This window comes from Dendrobates tinctorius, unplaced genomic scaffold (assembly GCF_039654945.1).
Source record: "Dendrobates tinctorius isolate UK_male_01 unplaced genomic scaffold, ASM3965494v1 ptg000022l, whole genome shotgun sequence".
NCBI lineage: Eukaryota > Metazoa > Chordata > Amphibia > Anura > Dendrobatidae > Dendrobates > Dendrobates tinctorius.
Genome location: NW_027361690.1, coordinates 47,601,912 through 47,623,970, shown reverse-complemented (window position 1 = coordinate 47,623,970; position 22,059 = coordinate 47,601,912). Strand labels below are relative to the sequence as shown.

At 49.2% G+C, this 22,059-nt stretch overlaps 1 protein-coding gene and 1 non-coding gene across 4 annotated transcripts in view; one reads left to right on the top strand and one right to left on the bottom strand.

The window, feature by feature from the left end:
- Positions 1 to 7,798: 7,798 nt before the first annotated feature.
- Positions 7,799 to 7,871, bottom strand: TRNAR-UCG (transfer RNA arginine (anticodon UCG)). Its single transcript has one exon. It is a non-coding gene; the product is annotated as a tRNA-Arg (tRNA).
- Positions 7,872 to 7,975: 104 nt separating this feature from the next.
- POLG (DNA polymerase gamma, catalytic subunit) overlaps positions 7,976 to 22,059 on the top strand; it is a 155,118-nt gene continuing 141,034 nt past the window's right edge. The window contains exons 1-3 of one of the 3 annotated variants that reach the window (XM_073568694.1): positions 7,976 to 8,102; positions 9,276 to 9,907; positions 13,053 to 13,248. In XM_073568694.1, the coding sequence (XP_073424795.1) occupies positions 9,282 to 9,907; positions 13,053 to 13,248 (822 nt within the window). In that variant the 5' untranslated portion in view covers positions 7,976 to 8,102; positions 9,276 to 9,281. Of the gene's footprint in view, positions 8,103 to 8,244; positions 8,604 to 9,275; positions 9,908 to 13,052; positions 13,249 to 22,059 lie in introns of those variants that run through there. The other 2 variants (XM_073568695.1, XM_073568693.1) reach the window with 2 other exon arrangements.

The window sequence follows — 22,059 nt, the reverse complement described above, 5'->3', positions numbered from 1 at the left end:
AGTCACAGGTGTTGCAATCAGTGTTGGTGATAGTGTTCATTTCAACCATCCTAGGTGGAGGAAGGAGCTGGAGAGCATTCCTTGCAGCACTGTCTTAGCCCTGGTGTGGAAGGAGTCAGAGGGGATTTCTTTGTAGCTCTGACAGAGCTTGGTGGCAGCTATTCAGGAGGAGAGCTGCATTCTGGTGGTGGACTCTGTTGCCAGGAGGAAGTGCAACAGAGTAAAGCTAAGTGGTGTTTCCCTGTTTGTGTTTTTCCTTAGTGTGTATTAGTACAGCGGTGGGGCCAGTGCCTGCGCCACCCAGCTCCCTAGCAAGGGATAGGTGTAGGTTGTGCTAGGGCGACAGGTTCCTGATCGGCACCCAGTGCGGAACCGGCATAGGGAACGTTAGGAGCATTAGGGACACTGACTCAGGGGAGTGCAGGAGGTCTCCGCGTCCCCTTTCCCTATCGCAGGGCCCACCGTTGAAACTGTTTCCCCTTTCCCCATGTCTTGTTGTTTTAGTTACCGGCCTGCGGGCCGTGTCACACAGAACAGTATCAAGTGCCGCGTCTTGTTGTTTTAGTTACCGGCCTGCGGGTTGCGTCACACAGGACGGGTCATCGTGACAATTGGGCAATAAGAGATCCCAGTCCTTCCCATCTTTGGAAACTGCATTTTTTAACATGCTCTTCAGCGTCTTATTGAACCTTTCTACCAGACCATCTGTTTGGGGATGATAGACCGATGTGCGCAATTGTTTAACATTTAACAAGCGGCAGAGTTCCTTCATAATTTTTGACATAAAGGGGGTTCCCTGGTCTGTTAAAATATCTTGAGGAATTCCCACTCGCGAAAACATACCCATGAGTTCCTTTGCTATAAGCTTAGCTGATGTGTGGCGCAGTGGAATGGCCTCAGGATATCGGGTAGCATAATCTAGAACTACAAGGATGTGTTGGTGTCCCCTTGCTGACTTATTGACAGGCCCAACTAGATCCATTGCCACTCTTTTGAAAGGTACCTCTATAATTGATAAAGGCACCAAAGGACTCCGAAAGTGAGGCTGGGGACTGGTTACCTGGCACACTGGACAGGAATTACAGTACCGTTTAACTTCTTCATGGACACCTAGCCAGTAAAACTGCTGCAGAATCCCGTTTAGGGTTTTCTTTTGGCCCAAATGCCCACTGAGTACATGTGAATTCACCAAGTACATTACCAGCCTATGATATGCCTGAGGTACCAGCAATTGCTCTACCATTTCCCCCCCGTATTTTCTCGACTCGATACAGCAAATCTTGGTTCAGCTCAAAGTGTGGCAACACTGTAGCTGCTCCAGTTGTTGGGGTTCGCCATTGACAAATAGTACATTTTCCCTGGCTCGTTCCAAAGTAGGGTCTCGGAGTTGCGCCGTACCAAAATTGTCACCTGATACATTTAAGTCGGACAATTCAGGTCCCGGCGGCAAGTCTTCCACCTCTCCAGCCAATACATATATGGGAGAATTCTTCCCCTCCTCCACCAAAGGGAAGGTTACCCCAATAGCCAGCACTTCTTCCTCTGGGCCACCAGGTTCATGCCCTACCTCTGGAGAATGTAACCTGGTTGCCTCTGGTGCCGGCAATTGCTCAGTGGGTGGGACAACAGTTGGCCACAGCACAGAAAATAAAGGAAAGTCTCTTCCAATTATCAATTCATAATGCAAATTAATCACAATCCCCACCTCGTGGCACTGCCTTCCCGCTGGCGTGTTTATCACCACTAGTGCGGTAGGATAGTTTTTTAAGTCCCCATGTATACACAACACCCCAATTTTCCGACCAGTATACTCGCTGGTTTGTACCAGGCTGGCTCGTACCAGGGTTACCAGACTCCCTGAGTCCAGTAGGGCCACAGCCGGGGTGCCCTCCACGTCAACCTTACACAAATGTTTCATATGGGGGCCCTTCGGGGTGCCCATTGCACACATCGGTTCAGCATAGTGGGACTGGCGGTACCCAAAGTTTGTGTCCATGGGCTCAGCCAGGTGGGGGCAATCAGCTCTCACATGACCTGGCTCCTGGCACCGCCAGCAGATTATGGGGCTCCTTTCTTCCCCAGATAAGTCCTGAGCAGCCTTCCTGGACTCTACTCGCCGAGCCAGGGGTAGAGACTTAGGGAACCTTCCTGTTACCTTCCGGGGAGTCGCTCCCTGTAGCGCTTTGGTAGCCCCATATCTTTCTATGAGGTCTATCATCTGGAGGGCATTAGTAGGGGATGCCTATCCGACCCATGTTTGGAGGGAATGGGGCAAAGCCCTCCCAATATATCAGTCACTATGCGGTCCAGCATGGCCGTGGGAGACAATACCTCAGGCTGCAACCACTTTTGTAACAAGTGCACAGGTTGTAATACTGGGACCGAGCCAGCTTGGAGGGGGTAAACTCTCACTGGTGTACCCGCTGGACCCGAACTAACACATTTACCCCAAGACGTGCCAGTATCTCACCCTTGACGATCGTGTAGTCCGCCCTTTGCTCAGTGGGTAGGTCCTGATATGCTTTCAACGGTCCTGGGGCCAGAAACGGAGCGATGATTTCCGCCCACTGGTCACAGGGAAGTTTCTCCCTCTCAGCCACTGCTTCGAACATCTCCAGATATGTCTCAGCATCGTCAGACTTCTCCATTTTGGGAACCGCTGTATGAACTGCTTTCCGGACATCATGGATTCCCCGGGAATTTCCTGTTGTCTGCGTTGTCGTGATATGCTGTATCAACAGCCGATTGGTTTCCTGCTGCTGCTGATTAAATATCAGCTGCTCCTGTATAGCCTCTTGCTGCTGTTGCATGGCCTCCTGCTGCTGCTGCCGCATGGCCTCCTGCTGCTGTGAGGAAGGTGACTTGATGGACAGACTTGACCGGTAGTAGGAGGGGACAGTATGTGCACTAGAGATGGAGATTGACAGGTTAGAAGGGTGACAGCTGAGAAAGGTGGATAGGAGAGTGCAGTACCGAGAAATGACCACAAGATGACAGGGGAGAGTAGTTTTGGACTTTACAACGGCTTATGGCTCAAGAAATGCACAGTCATGGGGGGAGGGGAGATAGGAGCCCCAGAGGGAAATTCCCCTGTAAAGGAGGGGATAAATAGAAGAAGGCGGGGCTTGGGTTTGGTCAGTCCTGGGAGGAGCTCGACAGAAGACTTGGAACGGAAGTCAGAAACGGAGAAGAGCTTGACCGGGGGACTGACGGGAGAGGACAGTCAGGGGGTGGCCCTGACACCATCTACCGCAGGACAGACGAGGCGGTGGGTCGGACACGATGTACCGCAGGACAGGCGGGGTGACATACCGCAGGACAAGTGAGACCCCGGGAGTACCGACTGGATGACGACCTCGGACAGGTGAAGCGCTGGGGGTAGATTGGTCTAGGACAGCCACCAGTGAAAGATCTGCGAGGTGCGTTACTGCGACTGGAACGAAGGCACAGGTACCCAGGCCTGGAGATAGTGTGAAGAAGCTGCGGTGCGTGTTTGGTGGTCGTCAGGAGGACGACGAAATAAACCTGGAAGTGTTACAACTGGATTCTGTCTCCGCCTCGTCCTTACGTCATCTGGTCGTGGTAAGCAGTGGTCCACCCCCCAATCCCGGCCCCTACCACACTGCTGCTGCATAGCCTGCTGCTGCTGTCGCATGGCCTCCTGCTGCTGCTGTCGCATGGCCTCCATAAGCATTTTTACTGTGGTCTCCATTTCTGGAAAGTTCTCCACCTGGGTCTGCGGCACTCTTTTCACCCAGGACATAAGCTGGAGTACAGAGCAAAAAATGAGCAAAAAACAGCCCGGCCTCACTGCGTATGCCCATATTCAAGCCACCAATTGTAGGGATTTTCTCTGGTAGGCAATGGAAGGGATGCAGTAGTGAGGCAACACACAGGCTTAGGCCGGGATCACACACAGCGTAATACGGCCGAGTCTCGCAGGTTAAAACCAAGCTCTGGCGCTGGCACTCCAGAGCGGAGTGTGCAGCCGCACAGCTATACATGGAGCTGCACGCTCCGCTCAGGAGTCCTGGTGCCAGAGCTTGGTTTTAACCTGCGAGACTCGGCCGTACCTCGCTGTAGTGTGACTCTAGCCTTATAGTCCAACTTCAGTGGTTTAATGTCACATTGAAACAGCAGGTTAAGAGAAAGCAACGGAAAAACACAAATATACTCCAGCTTGGAGAACCACTGATCCCAGACTCACCCTTGCAAGGGACGGGCTTAAGTAAGCGGCTGCCAGGTCAGCAGCATCCGCCAGGTGCCATTCCCAGGGTTGTTTGGAGTCTTGCTGCTATAGCTCTGCAGCACGGGTAATCCTGCTAACAAATTCAGGCTAACTCCAGCCAAGTTCCTCTATCTTCCACACACACTCACGATGTGCCAAATACCAACCTCCATTACATAGCCCATAACCCCTCCCACAGGTGAGGAAGACATCACATAGGCTGATCACGTGACCCTGACATCATTGCAGGTCCTGTCTTTAGGGAAAATCCCAGCCAAACATTAACTTGCTGGGAGAAATGTATCTCCCGTCCCGTAAATTACCCTTTGCTGTACCACAAGTGTTAGAGCATAATGTGAATATAGCATAAGTAAAAGCTTAGGACAGCATAGGAACGGGTCTTCATGTGGTGCTCTGATTAAGTATTCATCTGTATGGCTTCTGACAGGTCACCGATAGCAAGTGTAATGTGCAGCTTCTTACCCTCACATCATGAGAAGACGGGGACACGTACAACACCCAGCTTCAGATGGTCAATGATGCGAGGGGAAGAAGCTGCATGCATGGGTGAGGTAAGTATAGTGCTTGCAATGATGACGGTGCTTGTAAGTTATGTTATCACGCCCACATTAGCGTGATAACATCTAAGTGGCCTGACTAGTCCGGGGACACTAACGCCCCATCCAGAGGCGTAGCTAGGCTTTTGGTTCAGGGGGGGCGAAACTTCTGAGTGGGCCCCTAACCAGAGAACCTCAACAGATGACCAAGCTGTTGCCAAAAATAATCTATATATAAAAATACCAGTATTGATATTACCGCCATATGGTTAGAGGTAAATAATACCAGTCCTCCAGAACATATAAGAGATTACAGCAGAGTTAAAGATAATGTCTTACCACTGACGTTCTTTCTGATGGAATCGTTCACTTTTCACGTCTTTTCCATCTTGCGCAAACCGACATGACGGCTCCTCCAGGCAGGACTTGCCTACAGAGAATACAAGAAAGACACATTTCACTTCTCATATTTTCAGCACTGTCACCAATTTGACTATTCTCAACCTGCACAACCCCTCATCCTGCTGATACCCCAATACTGAGCCGCTGCTGCCGTTTGTGTCCCTGTTACTGCACCTACTGTGTGGTTCTCTGTGACCTCTAAACTTTAAAGCAAACCTCTAGAATATAGTGATGCCGGGTGCAAGTGCCCTAGAAAACAGTGCTCACATTTTGTCCCCTAGAAAGTAACAGTGCCCTGTGTGCCCCTTTGACAGTCACAGTAACCCAAGTTCCCCTATAATAAGTGCCCACATTACATTTAGTAATGTCCCAAGTCTCCCCCCTGTACAGCTGCCCTATACACAGTATGATGCTCTCTTATACACAGTATAATGCACCCTCACTGTATGCTGGCCCCGTCACTATAATCCCCACACTGTATGATGGCCCCCTAGATAGCATCCATATAGCACAGTGGTCTCCAAACTTTCTGACCTTGAGAGCCACATTCAGCTTAGACAGAGGGTCGCGAGCCACATTCAGCACTGAGAGAGGGGCGCGAGCCACATCCAGCTCCCATCTCCTTCAAAGTAGTGTCAGCCAAAGCCCCCATTACCGGTATAATGATAACCAATAGAGCTGAGTGACTTTGGACGGATCGGGTTTCGTGAAACCCGACTGAAACAAAATTTGAGTCGGATGAAACTGGTCTGACTAGGGCAAAAAAAGTCGGAGTTTCGTCCGAAACCCGACCCCAACGTAAGTCAATGGGGAATAAAAGTTGGCATTGAGTGGATGAATGTCATCCGCAGGCTGGGAATAGTCCAGAATGATTGTATGGCAGAACAGAAGAGGAGTTGTACTAAGGAGGAAAGAAGTCTGAATTGATGGCCCACTGAGTAAATGCCGGCCCATGGATTAAATGACTGCCCACGGAGTAAATGACGGCCACAGAATAAATGACGGCCTCAGAGTAAGACCGGGGTCAGACTTGCGAGTACAATGCGAGAAACGCGTGCATCTCTACCCGACACTGCTGCCGGTACTTAGGACCGGAGTGTGCGGCTGCATAGAAATACATGCAGCCGCACACGCCGGTCCCGAGTGCCAGCGGCAGTGCCGAGTATTGATGAGACTCGTGCAAGTTTGTCGCATCATACTTGCAAGTGTGACTCCGGCCTAAAGGAGCCCACGGCGTAAATGAGCCCACTGAGTTAATACCAGCCCATGGAGTAAATGAGCCCATGAGGCAAATGAGCCACGCAGTAAATGAAAGGCCACGGAGAAAAATGGCAAATGGATAGAAATATGCAGATTCAGACACCTCTGTAGCTGCTCATGGACAAGGTTCCATCAGACCCATCCAGCTTCTCTAGTGGCATATAAAGATGATTTTTCTCATCATCTACTATATAATCGTCTAATTCTGTCTATCTGTAACGGAAATCCTGCGTCGCTGATTGGTCACGCCCGGCCGGCTGCGACCAATCAGCGACAGGCGCAGTCCGGCCGTGAATTGGCACGGAATTCGAACGACGCACGCCACCGCAACCATCGGGAGATCTGCGAGATCTCCTGACTGTTGCCGCGGGTCATATCCTGCCGCATGGAGGTCAGCGGCGATGCAACTGGGAGATGACCGGCGCAGCGCTCAATGTGCGGATGGTTCCCAGGGTCCGGAGGAAAGGAGACTCTCCTCCAGGCCCTGGGTACCATAAACCTGTAAAAAATAGAATAAAAATAAAAAATAGTGATATACTTACCTTCCGACGGCCCCCGGACTCTTTCTCTCCTCTCACCACGCGCCCAGCATCTTCCGGACCCAGTAATGCTTTGCGCGAAAGACCGCTGATGACATTGCGCTCTCGCGAGAGTGACGTCATCTCCGGTCCTTCGCGCTAAGCATTACTGGGACCGGAAGATGCCGGGAGCATGGAGATGAGATCGGGGGCCGTCGGAAGGTGAGAATAACATTTTTTAAAATTTTTTTTTACATTTTATCTTTTACTATTGATACCGCATAGGCAGCATCAATAGTAAAAAGTTGATCACAATTGTCAAGCACTATGCTTGACAAGTGTGACCAACCTGTCAATCACATTCCAAGCAATGCTTCAAATCGCTTGGAATGCGCTTGAATTCCGCACTCGAAAATCGGGTGAAAAACGCATGTTTTCCACGGGAGTTGCGGAAATGCTGCGGAAATTTCTGCAGCATTTCTGCAACGTGGGTACTTAGCCTCAGTGTGACACGCAGCAGCGACCAGGCCCCCGCTGTGAGATCACTGATCGTGGTGGATCGTCCTGGACCATCTTTTGAACGTTGGTCTCCCGCTGGCCATATTCTAGAATACCCCATGCGTTAGAATCGGGCCACCATCTAGTTAATAATAATCAGCTCCTGTACAGAAGGAAGGTAACCTTGCCTGAATAACTTCCCTGGCAATAACAGAAGGTTAACAATGGAAATAAAAGAACAGATATCGTTCTATTAGATCATGGTGTTAATAAATGCGGATAATGTTTATTTTATATTAATTGATAATCTGATTTATGTCCCAACAAAATAAAAACGACCGCGGCAGGACTCGAACCTGCAATCTTCTGATCCGAAGTCAGACGCCTTATCCATTAGGCCACGCGGCCCCTCATACTGAATCATGTACGCATACCCTATGTAACCATTATACACCACTGGGTGCCGCTGTGACTCCACCCTATGCACGTTACGTAACTTCTCTGCCCCTACGTAACAAACATGCGGCGTTTTCAAACGTCCTGCTCTTGGCCCCGTTCTGTCGCCGTTCCTCGATGCCTTTTTCGCATGCAGCTGTCTTAGTTTAGTCCCCGGCTTCACAGGCCTCGGCGGAGAGTGAGGTAACCGCGGCGTCCTAGCTCCCACATGTGGCCGAGTAATAGGCGGCGGAGGGGGGAGTCAGACAACAGTGCGCGGTTTCTCTGGTGCAGTTATGCATGTCACCATAGAAATCACTGATCGGGATTGTTGGCGTTTCCAGGCGCCCGTCACCGTGTAACCTGCAGACGGTGTCTCCCGGGCCCGTGCGATGTCTGCGTCACGTGCTGTTTGCATTGTATTTGGATGACGCCATAATGTGCTGTGACGTCACTGCGGCCTACGTCTGGGAGTGTCAGAACACTTGTTACCCAGGCAACCAATTTAGCCGACGAGAGGCAAGACCTCCAGAACAGACCCGCAGCCTCCTGTTGTGGATGGTTCTGGTCTGGAGTAATGTCAGCTGGCCTTTCCTGGACTGTTTATTATTGCTTCCTCCTGCAGGCGGCGCTAGAGACCCTGCTCTCCCCAGGCTGTACCATAAACTCCAGCTCTTTTTACACTGGGTGATGTGAATGTTGCCGGTAGGACATTTAGTAGTCTGTTCACACAGGCCGCCCCGGCTTCAGCTGCGATCTGGCACAGTTCAGCGCCATTGTACTCGGCAGCACAGGTCCTGTTTACACAGGAGGTTGTGCTGCTGAGAGCAATGATCTTCGGTGCAGCGAAATAGATCCTTTCACCTGACGAACGAGCGTTGTGATTATCAGCCTGGGTGCACTGCACATCTACCATGTGCCTTCCCAGGAGCCCTGGCTCGCGAGAAGCCCCTTTACTCCGCTTTACAATCCTCGTCCTCCTCTGTCCTGTGACTGTGATGTCCCCTAACGTTCTGCACGCCTTGTCCGTGTTTTGCAGTAGGGTCTGTACAAAACCGCCTCCAGGGCAGAGCGGGGCTCTTGTGAAGGTGCTGTGCACCCTGGCATCCGAACGGAGCTGACCTGCAGTGCTGCACGGTGTGCCCGCGCCTGTCCCTCCTCATCACACTGGCTATATCTGGCTGGGGGCGCGGAGTGTCTACCCCCTCCACCGATCTGAGATCGATGACCTATCGTAAGGAGGGCACATCACAGTCAGTGTAGGGTAGGCCTGATCAGTCATACAGTGTTCATATATTAGTGCCCCCCATAATGTAATGTTATTTATTACGTGTTTCCAATGTGACAAGCTAACCTCGTTCTTCATGTTTTCTGCAGGATTGTATGAATGGACTCTTATCCCTAGAGACCGTCTCTAAATCAGGGAAAATGCATCAGCTACTATTGAGGAGGCCTCATCTGTCCAGTGCTTGGAGGAGCAAATGCTTGAGGTGTTACAAAAGCACAGCGACCTCTCATTTATCCAAAGAAGACGTCTCTTCCGATAGCTCCCAGAGACGTATCAACCCGCTCAATATTCAGATGCTTTCTAAAGGACTCCATGACCAGATCTTCAAGAGCGCACAAGCAGACTATCCAGAAGGAGACATTCAGAGGAGCATAGACCATCTGAGGAGTCATGACCTGTGGGGTCAAGAGACATCTACTCTCCAAGATGTGAATCTAAAGCTTCCTAGGATGTACGGCAGGAACATTGAAGAACATTTCCAAATTCTAGCTCAGAAACAAAGTTTTCCTTATCTGGAGGCAGCTAACGACCTCTTGCAGTGTCAACTTCCAGTCATGCCTCAAGAATGGGCCTGGCAACCTGGATGGACCAAGTACACTAGAGACGGTGGGAAGGAGAAGGTTGACTTCCCGGATGAACGAGCTTTAGTGTTTGATGTGGAAGTATGTATGTCCGAGGGGCAGTCCCCAACAATGGCTGTGGCTGTGTCTCCCCAACACTGGTGAGCGATTGTACAGTCTAGAAATGAGGAAAATAACCCACGAAATACTCAAGAAAAGTTTTTTGTGCCATTAAGTCCAATAAATCAATAAATGAACGCAAACCATTGAAATAACCAGGGCTGTGGAGTCGGTAAGCCAAACCTGCGACTCCGACTCCTCAATTTCCCTTACACCGACTCCGACTCCACGACTCCGACTCCCACACATATTGCTTATATTTAAGTGAAAAATTTATTGTAGTACAATGTGAACCTCAGACATTTAATCATTTTTATGATCCAATAATCAAGATGTTTAGATAGAACAGAATATATATTGGTGTACTACCCGGTTTTCATTCTTTTTGGTACAGATACGATATGGATAGACAGATATGGATAAATGGATAGAGCAGATTTCTAATCTGCTTTTGCTATTGAAAACATTATCTATGAGCTCAAAAACCTTTCAGGTGATGCAGTTTTTTAAAAAGATGATCAGCTTTTGCAGCTGAAAAACGTATCCTCAAAACACACAGGAAAAACGCTGTGTGTGAATGTAGCCTTAGATCAGGAATATAACAGCCATTTATAGGACATTTCATAACTTTCCCAAACTCCTATGAAAAAATATTCAGCACATCCTGCATTGAATTACTGTACCCAATTTATTATATATTTTAGGAGTCGGAGTCGGTCCATTTTATACCGACTCCGACTCCACCAAAATGAGCACCGACTCCGACTCCACGACTCCGACTCCGACTCCACAGCCCTGGAAATAACTATAAATCCATATTCAACTAAGTAAACCACACACCTTAGAATATATATTTGTAAGTACACACATAACAGACTTGTTAAAAGCGTAAATACACAAACACATTAAAAATACTCAAGACAATGGAAGAGGAGGAGCCCAGAAATAAGGAACAAAAATATATATACTGTATATGTGATTAAAGCCCGTGGTCAGACATGCGAGAAACCTGCACGAGTCTCTCCCATCAATACCCGGCACTGCCGCCGGCACTCGGACAGGAGCGTTCAGCTGCATGTATGTCTATGCAGCCGCATGCTCCGGTCCCAAGTGCCGGGTATTGACATGCGAGACTCGTGCGAGTTTCTCCCCATGTCTGACCCCGGCCTAGTATGAGATTACCGATCAAACCTCTTCTTTCTGGAGAAATGTCAGCTGAATGACCATGTATACCCGATGGATTTGATTACAACTTTTTGATAGGGGATGTTACTAGAGCAGACACCTTCCAAAGAAAAAGAAAAGGCACCGCTTAGCCTTAAACCCAATAGGGACTACAGTAGAACCTGTGCCCTACAATAAGGAATTACTATAAAATAGAAGCCAGTTGTAACCAGAATGATATCAATGTCAGATTAGATACCCTTAATGGATGCCATGATGGAAGGGGATCCCACACCTTCCAATAAGGAGAAAATAAGATGTAAATGTATTATTAGAATGTAATCATATCAACCATTATGCCAGTTGGATGTCACTTGCCATAATATATCTGATCATACAGAGCCCTTTTTTCATTTGGTACAATAATGTTGTCCAAAACATAGCAGGAATAATTATTAGTGATGAGCGAGTATACTCGTTGCTCGGGTTTTCCCAAGCATGCTCGGGTGTCCTGCGAGTATTTTGGCGTGCTCGGAGATTGTTTTCGTCGTCTCAGCTGAATACATGTGGGAATTCCCTAATAAACAGGCATTCCCCACATGTATTGATGCTGTCTATAAGTGGCAAATCATGCAGCTGAGACAACGAAAACGAAATCTGAGCACGCCAAAATACTCGGAGGACATCGGAGCAACGAGTATACTCGCTCATCACTAATAATTATGTATGTAACACACAAAAACCCATCTAAAGTGGGAAGACTGCATCATAACCATTGCCAAGATGGAGGCACAAAAGTACAAGTAAAAGTCCCAAATATTACAATGTAGTGCCATAATCATGAGTGGAGTGGGTAAAGCATTATATGTAAGATAGGAAGGATTTCTGACCCAAATTCATGTTGCTGTGCTCCTACTGCCCTGCCCTGCTCTTCCATCCTCGCCGCCTTCTCTTCTATCCTCGCCGACCTGCTCCTCCATCCATGCTGCCCTTCTCTTCTATCTTCGCCGCCCTGCTCTGCCATCCTCGCCCCCTTCTCTTCTATCCTCGCCGACCTGCTCCTCCATCCATGCCGCCCTTCTCTTCTATCCTCGCCGCCCTGCTCTGCCATCCTCGCCGCCTTGCTCTGCCATCCTCACCGCCCTGCTCTTCCATCCTCACCGCCCTGCTCTTTCATCCTTGCCACCTTCTCTTCCATCATCTTGTGTATATTTAGTGTTTGTACAATTTTGTGTTTAACTTGTCTATTGTTGTTTTCTGTATTTATAAATATTTATCTTATGTTTGTGGTTTACCGTATTTTTCGGACTGTAGACGCACTTTTGTCCCCAAAATTTTTTGGGGAAAATGGGGGCGCGTCTTATAGTCAGAATATACTTACAACTAGTGTGGAGGCATCAGGAGTGGGGCGATTCTGCGGTGGTCCGATGCTGCAGGGCGATTATCACACTCCCCAGGCTGGTTCGGCGGTGCGGGGGCTGCATCGGCATCTTGCGAAAGACCGGAGGTCCCGCACATCCATTGCTGCGATGCAGTGACCTCCAGGAAAATGGCCGCTGCATGCTCAGATTGTGATCTCGGCAACGAGATCTCGTGTCCTGAGATTTTGGGATAAGATCTCAATCTGAGCATGCGCCGCCCCCTGCAGCCATTTTCCCGGAGGCCATCGCATCGCAGCAATGGATGTGCGGGGCCTCCGGTCTTTGACAAGGTGCCGGCGCAGCCCCCGCACCGCAGAGCACCACCTAACCTTGTGCACCAGCCTGGGATGGGAGTCATCGCCGGACCACCGAACACCCCCTGTGACGACCATGCTCCACCAGTGCTGCTGATCCCCCCCCCCCCCCACATTAATTTTTTTCCCTGTTTTCTTTCTGAAAATTTGGTGTGCGTCTTGTGGTCCGAAAAACATGGTACTTATTTGAATACAGGCATCTAGGTATTGCATTGGTGGCATTGTCAGTTTCTCATATCTGAGCCACTGTGGAGCTTTTCCGTGATTTTTCTGTAATCTGTTTGCAGGTACTCATGGTGCAGCAGACGGCTGATAGAAGACCGCTACACATGGTCTAACCAAATGTCTCTATCTGATCTTATTCCCCTTGAGACTTCTGCAAAGTCAAATGCACTGAACAAATCCATTTGGCCGGAGAGGCTCGTGGTGGGGCACAACGTCAGCTTTGATAGATCCTATATTAAAGAACAGTATCTCATCAAAGTAAGTGCGTCTACCTAACCTGCGAGTGTCAGAGTGCAGAGACCTGTGTTACACTGTGACATCCAGGGATGGTAAATTGGGTCACACCTGAACCTTTGCAAAAAATCCCAAACCTTGCCATCTTTGAGAGTTGAGTGCAACTGCATCTTGCATGCCACATGTCTGCCATTTGGCTTTTCTTGTTTGTTTTTTTAATGCCAAATGGCATCTTTGAAATGGAGGTGCAAGAGCAAAAAGCAGACAAGTGGGATAAATGGTCTCAAAGCACAAGACCAAAATTACCTGTGACATGACACATATTGCCATGTAGCCCTAGCCAAAGGTATACTGTCATGTTACCTGTGGGGGAAAAAAGGTAAGAACGCTGTCTCATTGGCTTCTATGGGAGCGTTTGCTAGGCTCTGTGACCTGTGCAGGGTTATTGCGCAGGTTTCCTTTCATTGTAATCTTGCCTGTGAAGTTAATGACATAACTGCTGTAAAGTAGCACTAAACGAGCACTACAACACCTTCATTCCCATTATCAATGGGGTTTCGGCAGTTGGGCCCCAATCAATTGGGAAAGCAAAGGCACCTAGCAACATGCCATCACTTTCTGTAATAGGACTACCCTTTTAAATACCTGTTTCCTCTTAATGTTTATGGTCAGTTTGCTTTTACATTGCACAGTGTGGAAAAATATCAATTACCGGTGGGTTATTGGTCACCAGCTGACTAGCTGTTGATGGTTTTTATGGCGGCTTTATTTGTATTTTCATTGTGTATTATGTTCTTTAATACAAGTTACAGCCGCACTCATTAGCAGCAAGCAACAGGGTTATTGGGGTGTGCGGCATCCATGGAGACTCGTAGACCATCACAGCAGTAAGCCATTATGTAAGCAAATTACTAAATGGAGGCAGATTTTGCTTACAGATTTTCCTGTTGCCACATGAACTATTCATTTTCTGCATCTCTCACGCTAGTAACAAACAGAAACATAATTGTAAAGTTAGAAAACCGCCAACAAAAGATATGAAAACATTATAAAGATGCTGACTACGGTAATCAGCTAGTCACTTTGTATATACAGTGGGAATGGAAAGTATTCAGACCCCTTTACATTTTTCACTCTTTGTTTCATTGCAGCCATTTGGTAAATTCAAAAAAGTTCATTTCTCCTACGCCTCATTGGGGGACACAGACCGTGGGTGTTATGCTGCTGGCCACTAGGAGGACACTAAGTAAACCGAAAAGAAGTTAGCTCCTCCCCTGCAGTATATACCCTCTCGCTAGCTGAGACTCTCCAGTTCTTACTTCGTGTCTATAGGAGGCACTTGGGTCTGGTTTCAGACCCCACCTTTTTTATTTTATTTTTGAATTTTCTGTAAATTTTTATTTTTTAATTAACGGCGTAAAAGGTGCGACGGTTCCTTTCTACGGCCCGCTCTCCCCCGAGCCAACAACAGGCAAGCGCGTGGAGTAACCCTTCACGTACACTTGCCTGCAACGCATGGGGCTGATTCCTCTGACAATGGTTCCCTTATGGTCGGTACTCCACGGATACGAGGGCAAGCGCAACAGGACGTAGCACAGGAGTGCATGGAGCAGACCTGAACAGCGCCTTTTCGGATGCCCTGAATCAGCCCCAGAGCTCTCCGTCCCCCTGTCCAGAGGGAGGATCGATTGAGCAATACCCCCCTGTAAAACCTCCTCCAGCTCTGCTACATCGCCTGGAGGATGAGACTGGAAGACCCTGGACAGCGGCGACCTGACTGAGCACAGGAGTGGAGGTATGGGGTCGGGTCCTTGTCCCCGGGAGAAGCGCTGACTTGGCGTCAGCGGCGGTACACTGGCGCCCGGCGCTTACCGCGGGGAGGCCAGAAATTTAGCCCCCGGCTTTTTCAGCCGGCTAGGCCGCAATTTAAATAGCGCCACCCTCGATAGCGCGGCCCCCGGCACCTACTGCGGGTAGGCCAAAAATTTAGTGCCCGGCTTTTCCGGCCTACTAGGCCGCAATTTGAATAGCGCCGCCCGCGCTATCGTCACCGCCCCCTCTTGGCGCCTCTCGTTCCTAACGAGACGCGCAATTCTAATCTCGGGGGCCATCTCTGTTACCTTTGCTGCAGTTAACCCTTTCAGGAGCAGCCGAATTCCGGGTGACTCCACAGGGCCACCGTTTTCCTCCCGGGGGACATAACACAGGACCATGGGTAAGCTGCATCTGCGCTCAGATTAAAGCCTAACCCCTTCCCGGCGCATTCCCTGCAGCTGCAGTCAGACTCTGCCGTTAACCCTTTCTGAAGCGCTATGCCTCACTCACAGGGCCGCTAAGAAGCACACTGTGCTTTTCTACCGTGTGTACCACCACAGCGAGCATGACTCTCCAGTGCTCAAGCTAATCCGTTATGCACGGACCGCGCCCCGGCCTGCTCCCGAACCGCGCCCCGACCTCCTCTCCAATGCCCTTCGCAGCCGCTGCTGACGGGCCTCCTGCGTCTGGTACCCCCGAGTGGGCTGCGCCCTGTCACGGTCGGTGGAGCCTCTGACCAAGGCTATATTCTCCCTCCGGGAGGACTGTCTCTGCCAAAGCAGGCTCATGGCGCGTCCCCTAGTCGCGTTCGCGCCTCAGCATCAGCGACTCCTGTCTCTCGCTCGCCCTCTCCTGAGGTTCACAGCGAGCATAACTCTGATTTTGTATCTGTCGTGTCAGCCCCTCAGAATCCCCCAACTGTTCAAGAGTCGCTTGATTCTCTTATAGAATCAGTCAACAGGATTCTGAAGTTGAATGAGGAAAATATTCCCGCTCCTGCACTCCTTATCTCATTTAAGGAATAAGCGTGTGCGCTGGTTATTTACCAGCCGTCCAGTATCATAGAGATCAGCCACATAAGTGGTTCACTGGGCAAAAGTTTACTCTGGCTAACTACCCTTTTGATCCAGACCTAATGAAGGATCGATTACAGTTCCCTCCGGTGGACCCTCCTATACCGCGTCTTGCTTCCAAAACGCTCCTATCTGTTTCTGAGGGTTCCTCGGTCAGAAACACCTCTGATCGTCAAATTGACTACCTTGCCCGTTCAATTTTTTGGAAGCTTCAGGAACGGCGTTTTGTTCCATCCTTCGCCGCAGTTTAGGTCACTAAGGCATGGCTACTCGGGCAGAAGTCCTGATTACTGCATTCCAGGGCAACAATCTTCCTCCGGAGACTACCTCTGTCGCCAGCCAGATGATTCACGCAGCGAACTTTGTAGTAGACTCTTATTTTCAGGCCGCCAATTGCGCGGCTCATACTGCCTCTAACGCAATCTCCATTAGAAGAGCCCCAGGGCTCCGCGGCTGGTGGGCGGATGCCACATCTAAACGATTGTTGACTTCTCCCCCCTTTTTCAAGCAGGTCGTCTTTTTGGAGCGAGACTGGTGGACCAGCTCTTTTCTGACACTACCGGGGGGGGGGGGGGGGGAAACAAGTAAATTCCTTCCTCAACAAAGGGCTGTTAGGCCGTTTTTTGCAACCAACAGCCGACATGTTTTCGATTTTCTCGCAACAATTCCTGTTGGTCCTCCTCTACCTTCTCTTTCGGATCAGGTCGGTCCCCGCGTGGAGACAGAGGCTCCCAGATCTCATACAGATCTAACCGTTCTTGGAAACCCAGGCCTAGGGCTCCTGGATCTAGGGGAGTCAGATCTCATAGATCTACCTAATGACGACAAATAGGTCAGGAAGCTGGTATTCTTCGGATATAATATGGAAATTCCCCCCCCCCCCCCCCCCTCCAATTTGAGTTTTCCTTTCCTCTTCCTCCAAGAGAAAGACAGTAGTTCCTGCGTTTTGCAACTCATGAGGAACACTTCCAGTTTGTGGCCTTGCCCTTCAGACTCGCCACTGCTCCCTGGGTCTTTACCAAGGTCATGGCGGCTGTCATGCCCATTCTTCACCCTCGGGGAGTGGTACTGTTACCGTATCTGGACGACCTGCTCATCAAGGGTCCGTCCCTTCCAGTCTGCAAGGAATCTGTGGATAACAGTAAATTCTCTTTCTCGCCTAGGGCGGAAGATAGACTGCGAAAAGTCTCTTCCAGGACCGGCTCACACTTCCCGTGGATTCTCCACTCTCCCTCCAGGAGAGACCCAAGCCTTACAACAAGCAGAGCGGCCTCTTTCTTGACCAGTTTCTCTCTCCATTCCTTTCAGCATGAGAGTTCTCGGAAGGATGGTGGCAGCGATGGAAGTAGTTCCATTTGCAAAGTTCCACCTCCGTCCCTTACAACAAGCGTTGCTGTTAGCTTGGGACGAGAACCCATTCTCCCTGGACTGTCGAATTCCACCGTCCCTGCGGGACCGGCATGCCCTCAGGGAGTAGACACTGAGGTCCTCCCTGAATCAAGGGAGGTCTTTACCCACAGTAAGATGGTTGGTAGTAACCTCCTACACAAGTCTCCCCAGTTGCGGTGCGGTCCCTCGTCACCTCACGGCTCAGGGTCATTGGCCGTGAGGTCACTTCTCCTCATTAACATTGGGAGATAAGAACAATCAGATTAGCTCTAAGGAGTTTCCACCATCTCTTCGCAGGTCTCCCCATCAAGTCTCAATCCCCCAATGCCACGGCTGTAGCGTATATCAACCGTCAGGGAAGTTTTCGGGGCAGGATGGTCATGCATGAAGTGAGTTTCATCTTCCATGGGACCGAGACCAACCATTCACCCATCTCAGCAAGCCACATCCCGGGCTTGGAAAATTGGAAGATAGATTTTCTCGGTCACCGAGCCATTGTCTCAGGGAGGTGGTCTCTTCATCCGGAAATCTTTCAGCAGATTTGTCATCGTTGGAGGACTCCGGATGTGGATCTCATGGCATCAAGACTAAACAACAAGGTCCCTCGGTTCATTTTCCGATCGCGCAATCCTTGCGCCATCGAAGCGGATGCTCTAGTTCCGCCATAGCTCCGGTTCCGGCTCCTGTAATCTCCCCCCCCTCTTCCCATGTTTCCAAGGGTCATCAAGAGGATCAGAGCGGAGGTAGTGCCAGTGATCCTAGTCGTGCCAGACTGGCTGCGCCGAGCATGGTATGCAGAACTAATACAACTAGTTGCTGACGTCTCCTGGCGACTTTCATATCATATGGATCTACTCTCGCAGGGCCCGATTTACCACCAGAACTCCGGGATCCTGTCTTTGACGGCGTGGCCGTTGAATAATGGTTTTTTGCTCAGGCTGGGTTCCCTCACGACGTGGTTTCCACCATGATTAGTACTAGGAAGCCTGTGTCCATGCGCATCTATCACCGCACCTAGATAACCTTCCTTTTTGTGGTGCAAGGTTCATGGTCGATCACCTCCGGTATTTTCCATTCTGGCCAGATTGGAATTCCTTCAATCCGAATTAATATCAGGCCTCTCGCTTAGCTCGCTCAACAGCCAAATTTCAGCCTTGTCAATGCTTTTCCAACACAAATTGTCACCAAGCTTCAGGTCAAAACGTTCATTCAGGGAGTTTCCCATGTGGCGTCTCCTTAAAGAAGACCATTTGACTCATGGGGCCTTAACCCAGTTCTCGGGGCCTTTCAGGAGGTTTCTTTTCGAACTGCTGCAGGACGTGTCACTGATCGTCCTCTCTTGGAAGGTGGTCTTTCTAGTGGCAACTACGTCAATCAGACGAGTTTCGGAATTGGCAGCCTTTCCTGCCATTCTCCATTTCTGAATTTTCATCAGGAAAAGGTAGTTCTCAGGACGTTCCCGTCCTTCCTGGACAAGGTCCTCTCCTCTTGCCATCTCAACGGAGAAATTGTTTTTGCCTTCCCTTTTTTCCGGCGCCAGTCCATCGCATTGAGAGGGCCCTCCACACTCTGGATGTGGTTAGGGCGCTGAGACGGTACATCTCGCGGATGGCTCCTTTCCACAAGTCAGATGCCTCATTCATACTTCCAGAGGGGCATAGGAAGGGTCTAGCTGCATCAAAAGCTTCGCTAGCCAGGTTGATTCGCTTGGCGATTCAAGTGTCCTACCGTGTCAGGAACGCGCCTGTCCCAGCGGGAATTAAAGAGTGCTCTACCCGGTCAGTGAGCGCCTCTTCGATCTTTCGGCTCCAGGCCTCGGCAGAACAGGACTGCAAGGCTGCATCTTCGTCCAGTCTGCATACTTTTACAAAAAGTTACCAAATTCATTCTCAGGCCTCTCCGCAAGGCTGCGACTTGGTCCAGCTTGCGTACCTTTACAAACATTGCCTAATTCATTCTCAGGCTTCTGCAGATGCAGCTCTCGGCAGACGCAGCCTGCAATCGGCAGTACCACGGTGTTCACCCAGTGGTACATGGGGTATTAGCATATGTATGCTCCCCATCCAGGGACTGCTTTAGGACATCCCACGGTCTCTGTGTCCCCCAGTGAGGAGTAGGAGAAATAGGGATTTTTGTGTACTCACCGTAAAATCCTTTTCTCCGAGCCAGTCATTGGGGGACACAGCACCCACCCTTTTTAGCCTATTGGCTCACTGTAGCATTCTTAGGCGTTGATATTGTTATGGTTATTGTTAACTGTTTATGCTCCTACTGCTTTTTTCACCGAACTGGAGAATCTCAGCCAGCAAGAGGGTGTATACTGCAGGGGAGGAGCTAACTTTTTTTTCTGGTTTACTTAGTGTCCTCCTAGTGGCCAGCAGCATAACACCCACGGTCTCTGTGTCCCCCAGTGATTGGCTCGGAGAAAAGGATTTTACGGTGAGTACACAAAAATCCCTATTTTCTCATTAGTGTACACTCTGTACCCCATCTTGACTGAAAAAAACTGAAATGTAGATATTTTTGCAAATTTATTAAAAAAGAAAAACTGAAATATCACATGGTCATAAGTATTCAGACCATTTGCTCAATATTGAGTAGAAGCACCCTTTTGAGCTAGTACAGCCATGAGTCTTGTGAATGATGCAACAAGTTTTTCACACCTGGATTTGCGGATCCTCTGCCATTCTTCCTTGCAGATCCTCTCCAGTTCCGTCAGGTTGGATGGTGAACGTTGGTGGACAGCCATTTTCAGGACTCTCCAGAGATGCTCAATTGGGTTTAGGTCAGTGCTCTGGCTGGGCCAGTCAAGAATGGTCACAGAGTTGTTCTGAAGCCACTTCATGCTTAGAGTCATTGTCTTGTTGGATGGTGAAACTTTGGCCAAGTCTGAGGTCCAGAGCACTCTGGAAGAGGTTTTCATCCAGGATATCTATGTACTTGGCCGCATTCATGTTTCCTTCAATTGCAACCAGTCGTCCTGTCCTTCAGCTGAAAAACACCCACATAGCATGATGTTGCCACCATGTTTCACTGTTGGGATTGTATTGGGCAACATTGTATTGTATTGTAACCATTGTATTGTAAGCATTGTATTGTAACCAGCAGTGCCTGGTTTTCTCCACACATACTGCTTAGAATTATCACCAAAAAGTTCTATCTTTGTCTCATGAGACCAGAGAATCTTATTTCTCATAGTCTGGGAGTCCTTCATGTGTTTTTTAGCACACTCTATGCGGCCTTTCATATGTCTGGCACTGAGGAAAGGCTTCCATCAAGCCACTCTGCCATAAAGGCCCAACTGGTGGAGGGCTGCAGTGATAGTTGACTTTGTGGAACTTTCTCCCATCTCTCTACTTCATCTGTGGAGCTCAGCGACAGTGATCTTGGGGTTCTTCTTTACCTCTCTCACCAAGGCTCTTCTCCCATGATTGCTCTGTTTGGCTTGACGGCGAGTTCTTGGAAGACTTCTGGTAGTCCCAGACTTCTTCCATTTAGGATTATGGAGGCCACTGTGCTCTTAGGAACCTTGGGTACTGCAGAAATTCTTTTGTAACCTTGGCCAGATCTGTGCCTTGCCACAATTCTGTCTCTGAGCTCCTTGGCCAGTTCCTTTGACCTCCTGATTCTCATTTGGTCTGACATGCACTGTGAGCTGTGAGGTCTTATATAGACAGGTGTATGCGTTTCCAAATCAAGTCCTATCAGTTTAATTAAACACAGCTGAACTCCAATAAAGGAGTAGAACCATTTCAAGGAGGATCACAAGGAAATGGACAGCATGTGATTTAAATATGAGTGTCTGAGCAAAGGGTCTGAATACTTATGACCATGTGATATTTCAGTTTTCTTTTTTAATAAATTTGCAAAAATTTCTACATTTGTTTTTTTTTTTTTCAGTCAAGATGGGGTGCAGAGTGTACATTAATGAGAAAAAAATAATCTTTTTTGAATTTACCAAATGGCTGCAATGAAACAAAGAGTGAAAAATTTAAAGGGGTCTAAATACTTTCCGTACCCACTGTAGTATGTGACCACAACAGTCGCGCTGCCTTCATTTTTGCACATGTTGTAATATCACTTGTCATTTCCTTAAAGGGGTTGTCCGCTACTCGGACTACCCCATCTCAATCCCTATGTCTCCCCCCCCACCCCCAATAAAATGACGAGTATACTCGCCACTGGTGCTGGCGGCGTTCCAGCGGTGTCAGCACTTGCTCTCCCAGGGTTTGCGTGACAGTGTTATATCACGTGATCCCTGCGTTCAATCACTGCTGGTTTCACCGCCTTCTCCATCGGATGTAACTGACATGCAGGGAAATGAGTGCTGCGGCTTCTCTCACTTACTTCGAATGTCTTGATTTGCCGAAAACAAGGGAGAGTGAAGCCAGCAGTGGTTGGTCGCAAAGAGCTGCAGGAGAGCAGATGCTGAGACCACTGGAACGACGCCTGCATCGGATCTCGTATAGGTGTTATTACTTTACTGGGAGGAAACAAGGATTGAGATGGAATTGTCAGTGTAGCGGCAAACCCCTTTAAGGAAATGTGAAGGCAGTGC